This window comes from Lissotriton helveticus, chromosome 6 (assembly GCF_964261635.1).
Source record: "Lissotriton helveticus chromosome 6, aLisHel1.1, whole genome shotgun sequence".
Classification (NCBI taxonomy): domain Eukaryota; kingdom Metazoa; phylum Chordata; class Amphibia; order Caudata; family Salamandridae; genus Lissotriton; species Lissotriton helveticus.
The window spans coordinates 490781681-490803458 of record NC_136067.1 but is presented as its reverse complement, the minus strand read 5'-3'; the positions used below and the strand labels follow the sequence as shown (position 1 = coordinate 490803458).

Below are 21778 nucleotides of genomic sequence, written 5' to 3'. Positions count from 1 at the left end.
GCTTTTTTGGTGACTTGACAAGTTTTTATTGTAGAGGACTGCTGCAAGCATGTAGTAAGCTGCTGCGTTTGACGTTTTGTAGCCTTTCTCCTTCTTTGCTTCGAAGGCATTGTGTAATTTTGAAATGATCTGCAGTTGAATCTGTGGTAAAATATAATAAAAAATTTTATTAACCACTATTACCAAACAGTAAATCAATAACAGTTGTCAAAAAATTAACATACTACTTGTCAATTCTACATACAATAATTTTTAGTGCATTGGCAAATTTAAAACTCACAAATAGTAGCAAAGAAATGGAATGCTTCTGCATTTGACCTGTGCTCTTTTATATGTGAATCTGAACTAATTTTATTAGCATATTTCACTATTTTATTAAAGACACTTCACACAAGCTGTTTTTGAAGTTGTATTTAATTTTAAATAAAACGGTTAACATGGTTACTTTTCATTTCCAGTAACTTTTAAAAATAAGTCTTTATAGTTCCATAGGCTCGAGCAGGTCAGCTTCCCACCCTATGTCATACAATTCTGACAAATCGGCATCCTCATCATATTCTTCATCATCCACAGGATATAAATCATCCAAGGGATCTACTTCCACTGACGTTTCAATGACAAGTTCAATGATAAGATCGAGATCAACAGATTGCTCATTATCACTCATGCTTAATGTTGTCGTTATCTTTAAAGAAAGAGAACAACAATGAGATGTTGCAGAGTAAGAGACAAATCTCAGAGACTATAATAGTAAAATTGTTTAACAAGAGTAACATTTTGCAGATATTATTTAACCATGTCCATCGATGCTGAGGAGGTGAGGCCTATGTCCAAGTTTTCAGTGAACAGGACTCATCTCTTCTTAACCTTGGATAAGCCTCACCAACTCTGTGTCCCCTGCTCATACTTAAATGTAAAGGGGCAGATTTATGTTAACTGGCGCATCCCCAGGGGGCCGCTGTCTGCCACCCATGATGTGCCGCATTTACAATGTGGAGCACCATTGAGCAAAAACAGCACAGATGCGTCACGCATCTGTGCCGCAAAAGCGGCGCATTGCAGGAATCACGTCGTAAGCGCGACATGTCTACTGCAATGCACAGGGGCAAGCCACACATTGCATGGTGCATCACTCCTTATGCCTGTTTCAAACAGGCGTAAGGATTTGATTCAGCAATGCCATAAAGCTGACTCAGTGAAATCTTCTAAATTTCACTGTGTTAGTTTTACAGGGCTTTCATGCAAACGAATGCCCACCCTGCAACAAAACGCCCACATGAAACCTGACGCAGGTTTCATGTGGCACAGGACTTTACATCGTGACACATCTGCCTAGATGCATCAAGTTGTAAATATGTCGCAACATAGCGCATCTTTTGCGCCGCCACTGCGTCACAAAAGTGACGCACAGCGGCGCAAAAGAGGTGCACGGCCATCATAAATCTGCCCCTAACAATTTAAATGATTGGTTCAGGATGCCGATAAGGTGTGGCCTATCCAGGGGTTTGTTTGAGGTGAGGCCTACTCAGGGTTACAGATGAAATTTAGGTTTGTTGAAGAGTACAGAGGAGATAATACATGTGCAGGCCTATCAATGAAGTGAGTCATGTCCACTGCACTCTTGAACAAAGGCCAGACCTCCTCTGTCTCCCTGGACAGGCCTAAACCTGATCTGCACAATGTGATTCGTAATGTTAGGAAACACAGGTGATGTAATTGAAAAACGTGCAATTTTTTTTGCTCATTTCACAATCACATCACCTGTGTTTCCTTTGCTTAGGTATCTCATTGTGCAGATGTAGTCTAGCATATGAAAGAGTACGTACAAGGTGAGCACTGTATGCAACAACTTTGACACTTACAGAAACCTCAGCTTCTCCATGCCCCCTACACAGTCCTAAATGTATACAGTTTAAACTGACGGTATCTTGTTGCAGATGAAGTGAGGCCTATCTTGCAACCTGGTGCATCTTTTGCACCACTGCTGCGTCACAAAAGTGACGCAACAGCGGCGCAAAAGAGATGCACGGCCATCATAAATCTGCCCCTAACATTTTAAATGAATGATTCAGGATGCCGATAAGGTGTGGCCTATCCAGAGGTTTGTTTGAGGTGAGGCCTACTCAGGGTTACAGATTAAATTTAGGCTTGTTGAAGAGTACAGAGGAGATAGTACATGTGCAGGCCTACCAATGAAGTGAGTCATGTCCACTGCACTCTTGAACAAAGGCCAGACCTCCTCTGTCTCCCTGGACAGGCCTAAACCTGATCTGCACAATGTAATTCGTAATGTTAGGAAACACAGGTGATGTAATTGAAAAACGTGCAATTTTTTTTTGCTCATTTCACAATCACATCACCTGTGTTTCATTTGCTTAGGTATCTCATTGTGCAGATGTAGTCTAGCATATGAAAGAGTACGTAGAAGATGAGCACTGTATGCAACAACTTTGACACTTACAGAAACCTCAGCTTCTCCATGCCCCATACACAGTCCTAAATGTATACAGTTTAGACTGACGGTATCTTGTTGCAGATGAAGTGAGGCCTATCTTGCAACATGGTGCATCTTTTGCACCACTGCTGCGTCACAAAAGTGACGCAACAGCGGCGCAAAAGAGATGCACGGCCATCATAAATCTGCCCCTAACATTTTAAATGAATGATTCAGGATGCCGATAAGGTGTTGCCTATCCAGAGGTTTGTTTGAGGTGAGGCCTAATCAGGGTTACAGATTAAATTTAGGCTTGTTGAAGAGTACAGAGGAGATAGTACATGTGCAGGCCTACCAATTAAGTGAGTCATGTCCACTGCACTCTTGAACAAAGGCCAGACCTCCTCTGTCTCCCTAGACAGGCCTAAACCTCATCTGCACAATGTGATTCGTAATGTTAGGAAACACAGGTGATGTAATTGAAAAACGTGCAATTTCTTTTGCTCATTTCACAATCACATCACTTGTGTTTCCTTTGCTTAGGTATCTCATTGTGCAGATGTAGTCTAGCATATCAAAGAGTACGCAGAAGGTGAGCACTGTATGCAACAATTTTGACACTTACAGAAGATTCAGCTTCTCCATGCCCCCTACACAGTCCTAAATGTATACAGTTTAAACTGACGGTATCTTGTTGCAGATGAAGTGAGGCCTATCTTGCAACATGGTGCATCTTTTGCACCACTGCTGCGTCACAAAAGTGATGCAACAGTGGCGCAAAAGAGGCGCACGGCCATCATAAATCTGCCCCTAACATTTTAAATGATTGATTCAGGATGACGATAAGGTGTGGCCTATCCAGAGGTTTGTTTGAGGTGAGGCCTACTCAGGGTTGCAGATGAAATTTAGGCTTGTTGAAGAGTACAGAGGAGATAATACATGTGCAGGCCTACCAATGAAGTGAGTCATGTCCACTGCACTCTTGAACAAAGGCCAGACCTCCTCTGTCTCCCTGGACAGGCCTAAACCTCATCTGCACAATGTAATTCGTAATGTTAGGAAACACAGGTGATATAATTGAAAAACGTGCAAATATTTATGCTCAATTCACAATCACATCACCTGTGTTTCCTCAGCTTAGGTATCTCATTGTGCAGATGTAGTCGAGCATATCCAAGAGTACGCAGAAAATGAGGACTGTATGCAACAGAGCAATGTACATTACTCACCTCCCTTGACACTTACAGAAGCCTCAGTTTCTCCATGCCTCCTACACAGTTCTAAATGTATATCATTATCATCATAGTGACTATGAAACTCTTGCAGAACATATTGTAAAACCTTAATGACTTCAAGAAACGTGTTTTTAAACCAGAAAACAAGGAAAATTATTCTCACATATTCATGGTGGAAAGTAAAATATTTATTTAAAGAAGCAGACACCATTATGACCTTCTCATAAATGTGAAAAGCATTTCTTTTTAAAAAAAAACGATTTTCTGGTCATAATTTGAAAACACAACACAGCTCCTATGTAGAAGCACACCCTGTCAGTACTTAAATTTGCCAAGCACACATGGGGGCGTATTTACAAGGACCTTGCACCACGGGGAAATGACTTACATTAAAATGGGGAAAATAACATCAAAGTGACTCAAAGGCCTTGTAAATATGTCCCAAGCAGCCTATGAAACTCTAGCAGTACATATCAAGAAACCTAATTGACTTCAAGAAACGTTTTTAAACACATCAAGTAAACCAATTATTCACCCACATTCATGGGAAAGTGACTTAAAATGCCCTAACACACATGAAAGCGTATTTTTAAGGCCCTTGCACCATTTTTGCGTCACTTTTAACATGGCTATATAACTCAAAGAAACAAAATCTAAATTTGCCAAGCACACATGGGGGCGTATTTACAAGGACCTTGCACCACGGGGAAATGACTTAAAATAAAATGGGGAAAATAACGTCAAAGTGACTCAAAGGCCTTGTAAATATGTCCCAAGCAGCCTATGAAACTCTAGCAGTACATATCAAGAAACCTAATTGACTTCAAGAAACGTTTTTAAACACATCAAGTAAACCAATTATTCACCCACATTCATGGGGAAGTGACTTAAAATGCCCTAACACACATGAAAGCGTATTTTTAAGGCCCTTGCACCATTTTTGCGTCACTTTTAACATGGCTATGTAACTCAAAGAAACAAAATCTATTTGTAAAACACTTGACACAAAGCAACATTTTAAATACACAACTTTCTTCATAATTTTCTCCCTAAAGCATACTATTCTCTATCTAAATTAAATGAATCTTTTCTCACCTTAGCAAATACTTTTTGAGTTTCAAAACAGTCTCAGACACACACCAATTTTTCTTTAGCAGAGCAAAGGGTATGCACACCAGAGGCTGCAACCAACAATGGCACAGAAATGCTGTAATTCATCACACATATCTCTCATGTCACCCAATCAAAACTCTTCCCTCACTTTTTTCAAATCAACACCCAAACCTAATTGACTTCAAGAAACGATTTTAAACACATCAAGTAAACCAATTATTCACCCACATTCATGGGGAAGTGACTTAAAATGCCCTAACACACATGACAGCGTATTTTTAAGGCCCTTGCACCATTTTTGCGTCACTTTTAACATGACTATGTAACTCAAAGAAACAAAATCTAAATTTGCCAAGCACACATGGGGGCGTATTTACAAGGACCTTGCACCGCGGGGAAATGACTTAAAATAAAATGGGGAAAATAACGTCAAAGTGACTCAAAGGCCTTGTAAATATGCCCCAAGCAGCCTATGAAACTCTAGCAGTACATATCAAGAAACCTAATTGACTTCAAGAAACGTTTTTAAACACATCAAGTAAACCAATTATTCACCCACATTCATGGGGAAGTGACTTAAAATGCCCTAACACACATGAAAGCGTATTTTTAAGGCCCTTGCACCATTTTTGCGTCACTTTTAACATGGCTATGTAACTCAAAGAAACAAAATCTATTTGTAAAACACTTGACACAAAGCAACATTTTAAATACACAACTTTCTTCATAATTTTCTCCCTAAAGCATACTATTCTCTATCTAAATTAAATGAATCTTTTCTCACCTTAGCAAATACTTTTTGAGTTTCAAAACAGTCTCAGACACACACCAATTTTTCTTTAGCAGAGCAAAGGGTATGCACTCCAGAGGCTGCAACCAACAATGGCACAGAAATGCTGTAATTCATCACACATATCTCTCATGTCACCCAATCAAAACTCTTCCCTCACTTTTTGCAAATCAACACCCTTCCCCCTCTGCCCTTTCTGCCTTTTTTCCATAGCAACCACCTCCTGAAAGACCTCTCATGTTTACAAGTTCACACAACAATGTTTCAATTGAACTCTGAACTCTCAGTACACCTGCGTATCCAGTGCAATCTTTCATAAAATGATTTTTTCTTGACCATTCAAATTACATCTTTCAAAGAACTCATCCATGCACCCTAACTTTCTGTTTTCAGCAATCAAAATCCACCAATCACTGCTACTAAATCATTAGCACAGAAACTCCACAGTTTTTTTCATTATAAACTCCTACTGTTTCAACTGCCATTTCATACCCACACTTCATCTGACTGCAGCATAACCTCCTCTCACCATGTTTTCTGTCTGGATTGTTGGACATAGTTACATCCACTGGGCTCAAAGGGATGCTGATAACAGAAATTTACACAACCTCAATTTACAAAATGTGGAAATCAACTGGATTGGCCACAGAGGATTAAGATGTCACCAATTGATACCATTGGTGAAAACCTTTCTGCATTTGCCAAAACCTGACCTGTTAATTGTGCACTGTGGAGGAAATGACTTGGGCACTTTGACTGGGGTAGGTCTGGAAATGCTTTTAAAGGACACCTTTGAGCAATTGATGGCACTTTTTCCTCAAACTGCCTTGTTATATTCAAATATATGCCAAAGACAGAAATGGAGGTGGTCCAACCAATTTGGTCCACAAATTGAGAAATCGAGGAAGCATGTAAATAGGTCTGTTTCAGCTTACATGAGAGACCATGGAATGGGCTCCATCTACAACAATAACTTGCGTTACTACATGCAAGATATCTACAGAGGAAATGGAGTTCACTTCTCAGATGAGGGGAACAGAGTTTTTATCCTGAATTTAAGACTATGTATTGGTACCTACTTATAAGTACCTAAATCTACCACATACCCAAAAGCTCTTCTCAGAGCTACCCTAACTATGATCACTCTAAACAAATTTTAAATGTAACTTTTTTTTAAACTAATTTTCACGATTTACGCTTTCCGGAACGCTACCCGGTTTGCGCACTGGACGCTAACCGCGCGAATTTTTTAAAAAAAATGTGGTTTTTTTTTCGCACATATGGGCCTCCTCAGCCACCCTCAGAAAACCTAGGGGGTCAGGATACGTCTCCCGTGCCCCCTTATACCCATTTCCCACATTGTTTTTCCTCCATCTTGTGATTAAATTTCACCGAAACACAAGATGGCGGACTCCCGTTACGCTACCGGTTAGCTACCCGGTTCGCGTACCGGGTAGGCCTTTTTTTGCCCCGCGGGACCCTTTAATAAACCCCTCATCAATCCTAGGGGGTCAGGAGGGGTCTACCTTGCCCCCTTTCATTAATTTCCCTTTCGTTTTTCTTCACCTCTTGTCTCTCGATCCTACCGAGAGACAAGATGGCGGCCGCTCCGGACTGTTTAGAATGTTGACAGACACTGGAGAGCCAATCAGCTTTGCTTCGCGAAGTTCCGTTACGCGTCAGGTACGCGAACCGGGGCGCTAACCGGAGCGCTGTTACAGATATATATATTTTTTTGAACGTTAATTTATCAAAATCCACTGGAGCACATATATTGAGACCTAGCAAAGGCACATCGGCCAAACAATATCTACAATTTTGCCAAGTTTCGTGTAAATCCATTGAGCCGTTCGAGCTAAAAGTGAGTCCAACCGCCCTATGGAAAATTGCATGGGAAAAACGCGTTTTGGGACCCCCCTTTTTTCTCGGCCCCCCCTTGACAAAACCCCCCACATTTTCAGGGGCTGCTCAGAAACAAAATGTTCCATTTTCCTGAAGATTTCAGCCAATTCCGTCCTCAAACGCCAAAGTTATTCAACATAGAATTTTCAAAAATCCCATGGGAAAAAAATCCTAACTATATATACCTACTGGCGACCGCCAGTAGGTAATATAGATATAGATATACATACGCACATGATACTTGGTAAAGTTAAGTTTGCTTGATTAAACCTCTTTATATAAATACTCACATGTACTTTGAAGTGGCAATATTTACATGGTCTGCTCTCCACATTTATCTTGTGGTACATATTTTATAGTTTTAAATAACTGTAACTACCTTATATATACATAAATACACAATCCACTTGTAGTTACTAGTAGCAAGCATAGCCCTCTATATTTGCATCAATATGTATATGGGAGCAGCAATTGATGTGGTACGATATACATATGTATATTGTGGTGTCATAAATATTTGTTCTCTTATATAAATGTAAGCATAGCTCAAAGTACAATGGCATGTACTTGTATAATGACAGGTCTCCTCCATACTGTGAGAAGTATACTTTGTCATGTCTGAGTATACCTTTGACTCTGCTTGCAGGCAGCTCGCCCCCACACCGCCACTTGCCACTTGCTGACGCGCTTGCATTTACCGCTTGCTTGCGCCCCGTTCTACCGCCGTCTTCCTCCCTGCCCCCCACCGCTCCCTACCCGGCCTTCCCACCGCTGCCTCCCTGCGGCCCCACCCCCCAGCACACCCATTGGCCTCCCCACTCCCGCCTCACAGCTGCTCCTCCCTCCCAGGCATCCTCTAAAACAGGCCGAGTGACGGTGATCAGGAGCGACCTTTGACCCTGCATGCAGGCAGGTCGCCCCTACACCGCCACTCGCCACCTGCTGACCCGCTTGCATGTACCGCTTGATTGCGCCCCGTTCTGCCGCCGTCTTCCCCCCGCCCCTCACCGCTCCCCACCCCGCCGTAACGCCGCTGCCTCCCTGCGGCCCCTCCACCCAGCACATCCATTGGCCTCCCCGCTCCCGCCTCCCAGCTACTCCTCCCTCCCAGGCATCCTCTAAAACAGGCTGAGTGATGGTGATCAGGAGCGACCTTTGACCCTGCTTGCAGGCAGGTCACCCCCACACCGCCACTTGCCACCTGCTGACCCGCTTGCTATTACCGCTTGCTTGCGCCCAGTCTGCCGCCGTCTTCCCCCTGCCCCCGCTCCCTACCCGGCCTTCCCGCCGCTGCCTCCCTGCGGCCCCCCACTTCAGCACACCCATTGGCCTCCCCGCTCCCACCTCCCAGCTGCTCTTCCCTCCCAAGCCTCCTCATATGCAGGCCGAGAAGCGTCCGTGCAGCGGGCGCGCCTAAGGCAAGCCCGTCTGTGCCCATCGGTGCCTGGACCGCGCCCAGCGCCAGAACCCCTGGACCCTACGAACGCCACGACACCAGACTCCACTACGACGCCAGCAGCCTCCATGCACTCAACGCCGGCCGAAACCACACCTGAGTCCAGGCCTCTCCGAAACGGACCCACGGACCCTTCTCCTGCCGCACCTGCAGCTTCACCTGCGACAGAAACACCAAACCTCCAAGGACCGGACCCAACTACCTCCGCTGCATACTCCTCAACACCCGCTCTGCACGCAAACACTCCGTCGAGCTCTGGGATCTGCTCAACACCTCCGCCCCAGACGTGGCCTTCCTGATCGAGACCTGGTAGAACGACTCCTCGGCACCCGACATCGCCATAGCCATCCCGGACGGCTACAAGATCACCCGCAGGGATCGCGCCAACGGAATCGGAGGAGTAATAGCCATCATCCACAAGTCAACTCTCAAAGTCGCCACCCACGCAGACCACACCATCAACACCGCCGAACACCTGCACTTCCGGATACACACCGACCCCAACACCATCCTCAGAGAAACACTCATCTACAGACCACCCGGACCCCGGGCCCAGTTCAGCGACTCCATCACCGACCTTGCCAGCACCCACACACTCGCCTCCACGGACTACATCCTCCTCGGGGACCTGAACTTCCACCTCGAGAACAACGACGCCAACTGCACCACCCTGATCGACAACCTCGCCAACTTCGGCCTCAGACAACTCATCACCACACCCCCACGCCGCCGGCCACACGATTGACCCCATCTTCTCCACAGGCTCCCACGTCGCCTTCAATCACACCACCGAACTCCACTGGACCGACCACCGCTGCATCCACTTCACATTCAAGAAACCAACCACGCACCATCGCACCCAACAGCTGCCTCGCCGCTGCTGGAGCAAAGTCACCGAAGACCAGCTACTCACCTCCCTCTCCAAGAACCCACCCACCGACCCCACCAACTCTGACGCCACAGCCCTCAACCTCAGACAGTGGATTGACAACTGCGCCAACACCCTCGCCCCGCTCAAGAAACCCTCCAACAGCCACACCAGCAAAAGAGCCACATGGTTCACCTGCAAACATCACCACCTCATCAGATTAGCCAAGAGATCCTCCTTCAAAGAACGCTTGGATAACAACGCACACGACAGCAAAGAGCTCTTCAGCATCGTAAAGGAACTCTCCAACCCCAGCGCCAAAGCCAACGACATCCCGCCCTCACAAGAACTGTGCGACTCACTGGCCATCTTCTTCCACCGCATGATAGCTGACATCCACAACAGCTTCAACACCACGACCGCCCTGACTTCGCCAGATTCCACCTCCCCTGTGAACACCACCAGCGCCAACCGCCTGACCTCCTGGTCCAACGTCAACGACGACAAGACACGCAAGGTCATGAACTCCATCCACTCAGGATCTTCGTGCGGCCCATGCCCACACCACGTATTCAACAAAGCAGACGCAGCCCTCGCACCCCAACTACGGAAGGTCACCAACATCTCCTTCGAAACAGCGACATTCCCGGAAAGCTGGAAACACGCCGAAATCAACGCCCTCCTCAAGAAGTCCAAAGCAGACCCCAAGGAACTCAAGAACTTCCGGCCCATATCCCTGCTCCCATTCCCGGCTAAAGTAATCGAGAAAATCGTCAACATGCAACTGACCCGCCACCTAGAAGACAACAACATCCTGGGCCCGTCCCAGTCCGGATTCAGACGAAACCACAGCACCGAGACAGCCCTCATCACCGCCACAGACGACATCAGGTGCCAAGTAGACAACGGCGAAACATCAGCCCTCATCCTCCTGGACCTGTCAGCCGCCTTCGACACGGTCTGCCATCGCACTCTAAAGACACGCCTCCTAAAAGCCAGAATCCAAGAGAAGGCCCTTGATTGGACCTCGTCCTTCCTGACCGCCAGAACCCAGAGCGTCCGCCTCCCACCCTTCCGATCCGAAGCCACCGACATCATCTGCGGCGTCCCCCAGGGCTCATCCCTCAGCCCACCGCTGTTCAACGTCTACATGGCCCCCCTCGCACTAGTGGCCCGCCATCATGACCTCAACATCATCTCCTACGCCGACGATACCCAGCTCATCCTCTCCCTAACCAAGGACCCACACACTGCCAAAACCAACCTCCACGAAGGAATGAAGGCCGTCGCCGACTGGATGAGGAGCAGCCGTCTGAAGCTGAACTCGGACAAGACGGAGGTCCTCTCCTCGGATACACCCCTTCAGCCTGGGATGACTCCTGGTTGCCGACCACACTGGGAACAGCACCAACACCCACCGACCAAGCACGCAATCTAGGATTCATCCTCGACTCCTCCCTCTCCATGTCTAAGCAGATCAACGCCGTCTCCTCCTCCTGCTACAACACCCTCCGCATGCTCCGCAGGATCTACAAGTGGATCCCGACCGAAACAAGAAGAACGGTGACACAGGCCCTCGTCAGCAGCAGACTGGGCTACGGAAACGCACTCTACGCAGGAATCCCAGCCAAACACCTATGATGACTACAACGCATCCAAAACGCCTCCGCCCGACTGATCGTCAACATCCCCCGCCGCAGCCACATCACTCCCCACCTGAGAAACCTACACTGGCTCCCCGTCGACAAGAGGATCACCTTAAATCACCTCACCCACGCACACAAAGCACTTCACCACACCGGACCACCCTACCTGAACAGCAGACTCAGCTTCCACACCCCCACCCGTCAGCTCCGCTTCACCAGCCTTGCCCTCGCCGCTGTCCCCCGCATCCAACAAACAACCTCCGGCGGCAGATCCTTCTCCTACCTCGCCGCCAAGACCTGGAACACCCTTTCCACTCACATACGGCAGACCCAAGACCTACTCACCTTCAGAAGACTCCTCAAGACCTGGCTCTTCGAGCTGTAGCAGCACACCCTCCCCCCTCCCTTCAGCGCCTTGGGACCCTCACGGGTAAGAAGCACGCTTTAAAAGTACTCTGATTGATTGATTGATATACTGTTGAGTTATATACTTGACTTGTGAATATATGTGGGGAAGAGCCAGCTCTTGACTAACCTTCTGAAGTGGAGATGGTTGTCTGTGTGTCATATGTTTGCAAATAGGGATTTCCATAGTTTGGCTACTTGCACAGAGAAAAATGGTCCATCCATATCTTCTTTCTTGTATTTAGGAATTCTGAGACCGGTAGCAATCCTTGAGTGTAGGCTTCTTTGTCGTATGTATTTGTTGAATTTATTCCTGATGAACAGTGGTCCTTTACAAGGTATTAGTTTGTGTGTGATACAAAGGAGCTTGAAGGAGGATCTTCTTGCATATGGTAGCCAGTGTAGCATTCTCAAAGCAGAGAGGATATGTGCTTGTGGCTTTACATGTTGGAGGAGTCTGAGTTCTTTGCAGTGTTCTCATAGTTGACAAAGTTGAGCCATAACAAAGAACATTAGCGAAGTCCAGTTTTAATAGGACAAGAGAGATGGTAGGTTGAACCTTGTATGGGAATCCAAGGGGAAGGAAGATGCATTGCAGTGTTTTCATTGTAAGAACTACCTTAACCATTTGTGGCTTCATAGACAGTTTTGTGTCCATGGTAATTCCAAAGTTTTTACCTCCTTGGATATTTTTGGAGGTGGTCCTAGATCATTAGGCCAGGTGCAGAGAGGGTCGTAGGTTTTCCAATCGCCATAGGTGAGCATATCAGATTCGGAGACATTCAATTTGAGGTGGCTCCATGTCATCCATTAGTCAACGGCCCGGAGGCAGTCGAAGAATTTGGATGTTTCAATGTCCTTTGATCTTTCTAATTTCAGACGTATCTGCTTGTCATATGCGTAGTTAAAACAGGTGATGCTAAGCCCGTTGATCAGACCTGGTAATGATTTACTGTAGATGTTGAAAAGCTTTGGTGAGAGAATTTAGCCTTGAGGAATGCCTGCTTCAATGTTGAATGGTTTAGAAGAGAATGGGGGGGTGTGTCAATTATTTGTTCTGTTGTGTAAGTAGGATGTGATCCAAATGAGAGCACTGCCTTCTAGTCTGGATTCCTTAAGTTTTTGGATGAGTCTATAATGATCCACTGTGTCGCAGAGTATTAAGATGCATCATCGGTCAAGTGCAGCAGTACATCACCATGCCACAGTCACTTATGAACAGGCAATGGATGGTGCAGCAGTTCTATGCCATTTTCCATTTCCCCCATGAGCTAGTCAACTGCAAACATGTGGCTCTCCTGCCAATCCAGAGGACAGAACAACATTATAGCAATAAACATTGCTGGCATCTCATTCATAAGCAAATTGTATGCAGTACAAGGTGGTGCTTGATTTTGGTGTAAGCCGCCTTTTCTGAAACAATGCAGTAACTTCATTTTCCATCTGTTGTCAATTGTATGTCAGCTGTTTGCATGGGTTTATGGTGATATGTAGCTGCTAGATGAGGGCAGAAAACACACGCAGGTAGTGCGTGCTTACTTGAGGCATGACCCACAGTGAGTAGTGCTTCACAACACTCTTCCCAACATGACTCTTGATGGAAGATGTCAAAGCAAGCAATAGTGAATTGTGAAGAAATATGATTTTGGGAGTAACTGCTACCCATTTCTTTTCTGCAGGTGATGATGTGCATGCATCTTACCCTTTCTCCTCACCCACATCAGATGTCTAACCCTTGTGCCTCAACAGAGGTATAACAAAGTACTCATTGTGACGTGAGGCATCATTGAGCTCACATTGGGCATCCTCAAGTAACGCTTCAGAAGTGTTGATATTATGGGGTGTGGTGCTACTATTCTCCCTTAAATAGTGTACAAGGTCATCTTCGTCTCTTGCGGATTGCACAATATTGCCTTGCAATTACCAGTGACCAGCACTGCAACTCCATCAACGTCTTTGAGATTGTCAGTGCCCCGAATTCGAAATCTACACAATCACAATCAATATTTGGCTTCAGACTTCACCACAGCTACATGCCTGATTGTTGCATCATAGCATTAGGACAATATTGTAGAAATGATGGAAGGTAGATCATACAAGTGTCCATACTTTACATCCTGAAACAGCTACTTAGTGATGCAACAGCTTGACAGTACCATGTGTACAAACAGCACAAATGAGTTAAAGGCACATGCACAGTAACACTTGTGGCATGTTTCATCTAGACATGTCATATGAATTTGTGTCACAAATTCTTCCCAAAGATGGTTATGTGTGAATTGATTAAACCTGGGTAGAGTTTGTGGAGTGTTTTTGCACTGCGTGCTTTGTGGAGCTCACCATATTCTGATAAAGTGATCACTTCACAGCATGATTTCTCAATGCGGGTGGTTTCGGATGGTCGCTACCACTCACATTGAGAAACCTTCCGTTCGTGTTGAGGATGCTGCCACTCGAGTAGAACTTCTACTCGAGCGGCAGAAAGAAGCAGCACCCTTAGCACTGTGCAAGATACTGATCGCGCTGATTTTACAGAGCGGAACAAACACCCAGCACTTAAGTCAGAGCGAGCGGCGCAAGGTAACCCACTCTGCTACAAGCGGAACACCGCGTAGCTTGGTGGAGTTTTTTTGTCACTTTGCAGACTTCTACATAGAGAAAACTGCTCATACTGTGCGCATACTAAAGACTGAAACATGCTTTTTCATTGGGGAGCTGCAATGACCAATGGGCCCTTGACAAAGGGGCTTTTCCAAAGCTCATTCATTTTGCAGTTGACGATATTAACAGCACAATAAGTTAAAGAACTCCGGCAAAGTTCCCTTTTACAGGGGCCCGTTAGGCACTGTAGCCCTGGCCCAGTGAGAATGATGAAGCATGCCACCCTTGTTGGTGGGTGGGGGCTTTTGCTCTGAACTATGAACATTCTCAGCAGTCTTTTTCTTGACTCAGCCACACTACTTTTCTTTTCCTGGGTTGTTGCTAAGAAAAAAATACTTTATCAATATTGATAGTTACACAAGGGAATGCTATGCTGGTCCTTCATTATTCCCAGTCACTCCAATTTTTATTGTGCTATAATTGGCCATTGTCCAAACGGCTCCTATGATCTCGTGCCATATGGTTATCTCCTTCCTCACCTTTCAGAGATGTTCCTGGTGCAACTCCATTGTGCCATGCAGAACAGCTGTGGTTCTTCAGTAGCTGGAATTGGATATACTAGGCACAGGTGTGGTTTTGCTGGTAGTATTTCAGGGAGTCTTCGGGTAGGTGGTCATAAAGTGTACGCAGCTCTCTATGTTGTAGCTAGCATATCACAGGTCTACAATTAAATGCAAGAATTTGTGTTGGTTCCCATGGTCTGCTAATTTCTGAGTATGTCTGAAAATCTAGACTCCTTATTAGAGTGTCATCAAAATATTGTAGTCCTCTCCCTCTGAGGTACTAGAGCTTCTGGTTCCTAACAATTAGGCCCAGATGACTCACAATATGCTACCGGACCAAATATTGTGGTTGATTGTGGTCACAACTGAAACACTCCGGCACAATTTTGTTACTGAGACAGAAGGAATGCATGGATTTGGGGCAAAACCTCAAAACTTAAATGGGGACATGCTTGGCCTGTAGGTCAAGGCAGAAAAACTCCAACCTCTGGTGACCAGGTTGTCTCTCTTCTACAGTGGGGACTTCTCGAACCTTAGGATCATTGTAGTTTCAAGAGACAAATGATTCTGTGTCTAATGTTGGTACCTCCCAAAAGAGGTCAATGTTAGGAATGGATCAAAAATTAAACGTTTTGGAATCCAAACCAAGGTAGGCCAAACTCAGCAATTTACTTCGTGGTCTGGTTGAATGAGCTCTGGATCTAGGGGTTATGGGTTGGCCAGTTATTGGATATGTCCACTGCTGCACAGGATGAGGGAGGACCCCTGGTGTGATGCTCTTCCAACACTCATATCCAATACTGTTAGAGTCCTTGTTCAAGAGCACACCAGACAAAGACTACAGTGTGGTGGAGATGATGGAAGAAGGCCTCCCTCGGTGAGACAAAGGGACTTTTTGTTGCATAGGAAAGAGCTCACTATGTTGAGTCATTTCTCTTTGTTGGACAGTCTGTCTACACTCTGTTCATTGCTGGTAACTCTACTTCCCACCAAGGTGAGTGGTCCCTGTAGGCCTTTGTGTCAATCTAGGTCATTCTCCTTGGGCACCTCATGCTGCATAGCGATACATAATGGATATCACTCCAGACAGACAGACAGGCAGGCATGCATTATACTGACTACAACGAAAGGTATCCAGGAGTCACACCCATATTTTTCTACTTTTAGACTCACCACCATACGACCGGTAAATTAAATTGTGAATTAAATACCATGTGTGTATAAACACCATTTAGCCACTCATACGTTTAACATACAACCAAGGTAGGAATTTTTTCCCATCAGTTGCCGTTCTGTACCACCACTATCACATCATTTGGGTTCTCCTTACCCAGGAGTAAGCATGAAACCAGTCACACTAGTTGGAAAGTGAGGACTGTGTGAGTAAGAAGACTGATGTTAGTTGTTTTACTGGGTGGTATCAGTATGGTGTTGGTGTGATATTGACAACTGAGCAAAAGCAGTGCAAGTGAAAAAAGGGGTGTAGTGAGTAAAATTAGGTGGAACTGAGTAGAATGAATATTTTATTGTTTTCTCTCAGACCCCTAAATCTAAAAACAAGTGAATAGTGAAAGGTAGATTTAACATAATATCTACTCAGCAAGTGGTCGACATGTTTCTGCATGTAAATGGAATAAATCCTATGCATTCATCAGGACCTGTTGCTACTGCTTGCATAACTTAGTGATAAAGAAATAAAAGGAAAAATATCACCTGTTTTTCAGGTGTTGATTCTCCACCACAATCCAGTTTCTGTGGGGATGGCGCCTCACCTCACCTGGCTGCTCCCCGCCAATTATCGCCCGATCAGCCTCATTGATGTCAGTCAAAAGCTGTTTGGAAGGCTGATCCTGGATAGACTCCAATGTTGGATGGAAGAGACAGAGATCTTGAGTCCCCTTCAAGCCGGCTTTAGGAAGGGTGTCTCAACAGTGGACCAAATACTGAGGCTAAATATTCTATTCTGGAAAACTGCGTATGTAGAAGGGGGGTCACTTTATGCAGTTTTTGTGGACCTCCGTGCCGCCTTCGACCTGGTCCCTCGGGCCAGGCTGTGGGCGGTATTGGAGGACATGGGTGTCCCAGGAGACATCCTCCAGATTCTCATTAGGCTCCACACAGATAATTACGCACGGGTGAGATATGGAAAGGGAGGTAGTCTTACAGATAGGTTCCCTGTCCAACGGGGGGTAAGGCAGGGATGCGTGTTGGCGCCGACCCTTTTTTGCCTATTTACAAACGGGGTGATAGAGCACCTGTGCAGAATCGCCAACATCGATGCGCCATAATTGAACAGCAGTAGGGTGCCGGCGATTATGTTCGCGGACGACACCATGCTGCTGTCAAAGACACCAATGGGGCTGCAAAGAATCCTGGATGGATTTTTGGACTTCTGTAACAAAAGGGGATTAGAAATAAACCCAACGAAGACCAAATTCATGGTCCTGAGCCGCAAGCATAAAAATTGCCCAAATCCACGTCTGGGGCCAACACCTCTGGAGAGAGTTAATGTGATTGAGTATTTGGGCATAACACTCAACCACAATTTAACCTGGCTGCCACATAAAACAAAAGCAACCACTAAATTAATCCAGAGGGCGGGTGCAATCACAAGAATCGCAAAAAAATCCCGCTTTCGTCCATTGGCACCAGCAATACAAATTTACAAGGCCCAAGCACGAGGCGGCATCATCTATGGGGCTGAATTATGGGGACACACACCGCTTCACTCCATACAAGTGGCTGAGAATAACTTTATTAGACACTTGACGGCTCTTCCCCCAAGTACTCCACTACTTCCGTTAAGAATGGACTTGGCATTGTGCCCAATTAGTGAAGAAGTGAGCCTCAAACCGTTGACTTATTGGAGGCGCCTCTGGAGTAGTCAAGATTTGAGCCACTATAGAAGCGAACTGCAGGAGCTTCTCAGACTGATACCAGTATCTAAAATTCAATGGCTCAAGTATATAAGAGACATGTGTATGACCCTTGGAGTCCCAGAGCTATGGAATAATCCAGAACTAACATCTCTAAGGCTTTCCAGGAAAGCACTTTCTAAACTTTTTTATGGTTTCATGCTGCAGAGTTCCATCACCTCAATCCGGGAGGTCTCCCTAACCGACATATTCATCAAAACAAAAGACATTTATAGTTTTGAATATGTCCTCGACGCAATGTCCCCTGTACAGGCCAGGAAAATTTTCCTACAATGGAGATATGGTTCTCTTCCCTTGAGGTCGCTCACTAAAAACTGGGATGGAAACCAGACCTCACCCAACTGTCCCGCGTGTAACTATAAACTAGAAAATGATGTACACGTGGTTTTATTCTGTAAAGCCTACTGCAAAATCAGGAGCTACTGGCTCATACCATACCTAAGGAACTTGGGCTTCCGAACTTATGCCCTAGCCTATAGAGTCCTCAAAACTGACCTTGCTTCCCCTACAGTGTTTGTAATGGCGAAGTTCCTGACAGCAATGTGGAGAGCTCACGCTAGAATTATAAGTGACTCCACTGTGCCACGACTAATTTATCCCTAACATACTCTGAAAACGTAACTGTAAAACCTAGAAAATTATTTTATCTTAAAGATGCGCTTTTAAACTTAGAAATTGATTTTATGGATTTTAAACTAATGAATTTATTTTATATACAGTTTGTAATGGTGTAATGTTGTTTGCCTGCATATCTTTTATGATCGCAAAGATCGAAATAAAGATTGTTGAATTGAATTGATTTACTTCCATTTTGCTTTTTTTCACTTGAATGTAAACCCCCATTTTAAATGTTTTAGATCAAGAGAAACATACTGATGCCTTTTTGAGTGGATGGCAGACATGCTTTAATAAGAAAATAAACCTAATGAGCTGGTGGGAAACAGCCATTGCAACGCAACTTTCACAACACACTACCATTACAATGAAACTTTTACAACGCAGGATCCATTACAACGCATGCCATTACAACGCAGATGCTATTACAACGCATGCCATTACAATGTAAGTATGGGTAAGTATTTAATTTAATTTAAACCCCTACACCATCCAACACTTACCCTACTATTACACCCCCCTGGAGTTAGAATAGTAATTTTAAACCCTACACCATCCAACACTTACCCTACCCCCCTGGAGTTAGAATAGTAATTTTAACCCCTACACTAGCCAACACTTACCCTACTATTACAACCCCCTGGAGTTAGAATAGTAATTTTAACCCCTACACTATCCAACATTTACACTACTATTACATTCCCATTAATTAAAAAATACTTACCCATACTTTTGTTGTAATGGCATGCATTGTAATAGCATATGCGTTGTAATGGCATGCATTGCAATGGCATGCATTGTAATGGATCCTGCGTTGTAAAAGTTTTGTTGTAATGGTTTACCGTCATACATTCGAGCTGGTGCGTCTTCACATAGACATGTAGATAGAGGTGTTTCGTTTGATAAAGTTTTTAATACGGTGTGTCTCAAACGAGGCCCGTTCAACATTAAACTGCAGAACGCACCATAGGAACTTGCATGTGAATTCAATGTGACTAATACAACTGATAAAGATACATTCTGTGTACCCTGCTTTAATTGTTTTTATTGTTTTTCACTTTAGCACCTACCAGACACTCTGCAAAATCAAGATGCTTTGCCTTGTGTTGTTTCAAATCAGGCAGATTTCTGGTCATCTAGCAACTTTAATGAGCAAAGACAGCAACTATTATCCGAGAGGACAGAAAATTACTGCATGTGCCTTGTAAGAAGCTACAGCTTTGGAAAATCGCCTTATGTGACAGAGTTTTTCTGTGGTAGGGAGTTAAGCAAGTACTGCACTGTTTGCAAGCCAAATACAACCACAGACCAACCTGAGAGCAAATACCCGACAACCCCCTCTGTGGACTGGGATGAAAACACTGAAAACAGAGATCAGCCACCCTGGAATCAGCATTTTGAAAAGTGCTCTGCTAGCTATACCCAAATGCTGGGTAATCAGTTTTGTGAAATGTCATCTCTGGATAACACTGGTGAGTCCCACGTTGTCAATGAATTCCCCACAAACGTGGGAGTATGCCAGACCTTTAAGTCTAGCGCAGACTACGGTAGTAATGAGTTCCCTGGTGGGAACTCCCATTGGAACAACAACTGCCGTATTCCACCAAACAGCTACAACTTTCAGCAGGAAGACCCCTACCTGGCCAACCATAACTGGGCTCACCATCCACATTCTCTATTCATTCCAGAGAATGGATGGAACTTATAGGGAGGAACCCACTGCAACTGTCAACAAAGAAGAAAGCTGCAGGGCTCTCTACAATTCCAACATATTTTATGCATTGGTACCGTTCTTGGTCCATGGTACTCATTTTTGGAGTAAGTGTCAAAAAGACTTTTGGATATCTAATTTGGTTAGGAGACACACTTAGCGCTAGAGCTTAGCATGGAAAGACCTTAATGCAAATAAAAATAACTAGGAGGAAGCAAATGGCATTTGATCCTGTAAAAAGGCACAGAATTGATATAGCCTTTAGTTGTGCACACTGAAGGATTGAAATCTGAAGGAGATCTGTACCACAGTGGACCCCTCTGTCCACATCAGTTATCTAATATAACAACACTCTTCTAAGAGGATAAAGCACGTAGGAAGATCTTGCATGTCAAGAGACTGAGACTGTGGAACATACAGAGCCCTTGGCTCTGAATGGAGGCTTGCCTACCTCAATTTAGGAAATTCCTGAAAGCCAATCTTCTCAGTCTGGCATTCAACCTCAGTAAAAAAGCAACTAATGGATGCCAGATACTGGCCCATCCTGTGCATCTGGCTGGACTCTAACTGCCCACAATCCAGCTCCTCTGAATAATTGTATTTGTTTTTCCTACGTCTAGAGCTCTGAGGTGACCTGTAGTGCTATATGAAACTATGGGACTACTAATAAATAAAATACACAATTATATGTTATCTGTACGTCTCTTTTATTATAACTTATTATATTATTCTTTCGCGTAATTTCCACTACCTTGTTTTGGATTGCATAAAATGTTTAAACATTGTTTTACAATGAATGTCAACAGATGCTGTAATGCTGTTGACACTGGCCTGATTATGCTTATTGTACTTTATCGCTTTGTAATTTGTGAACTGGCCTCAGTGCCTTTGATGGTTCTCATAGATACATGCATCAGCATAGAGGTATTAAAACGCAGGTATGTGTTGTATGTTAAAAGATGTTTCAAAAATATCATGCTACCATAATATTGTGGGCAAAATATCGAGGATCAAATTATCAAGAAGGTAAGTGCCTATATGTTAGTATAGATTTACTATTCATAACTCCACATTTACGTACCTTGAAGAGATGTGGACCACGGTTACAAGAGTATACATACACCATTGTGCATCATCCAGGGATGGATCAGAACCCTGCTGACTACTTCTCCAGAGTGCCTATACAAGGTCACGGTACTCGATTCAAGATGCCTGAGGCCTATATCAACTTCATTGTAAAATCCAACACACCAGTTGCCATTTCGCTAGCCTGATTATTGCTGCCATGAAGCCATGATAGTAGCATGTTAAAGTTGAAGACTATAACTGCACATCAGTCATGGAACCAACCAGCAGTAGCTCCTCCATAGGGGGGCGCTAGTGCGTCGACCTGCTACTGATTTCCTCTGCCTTTAATTAATTCCTTGGTATGGTACAGCTTTTACATGGAAACAAACCATCTCATGGATCATTTGTTTTCTAATTAAAGCTGTAATATTAACT

The 21778-nt window shown here is 44.7% G+C and overlaps 1 protein-coding gene across 1 annotated transcript in view; it reads left to right on the top strand.

The window, feature by feature from the left end:
• GCM1 (glial cells missing transcription factor 1) overlaps window positions 1-20963 on the top strand; it is a 363306-nt gene extending 342343 nt beyond the window's left edge. The window contains exon 5 of the mRNA XM_078646796.1: window positions 19628-20963. Coding sequence (XP_078502922.1) covers window positions 19628-20272 — 645 coding nt within the window. The 3' untranslated portion in view covers window positions 20273-20963. The remainder of the gene's footprint in view (window positions 1-19627) is intronic.
• The last annotated feature ends 815 nt before the right edge of the window (window positions 20964-21778 follow it).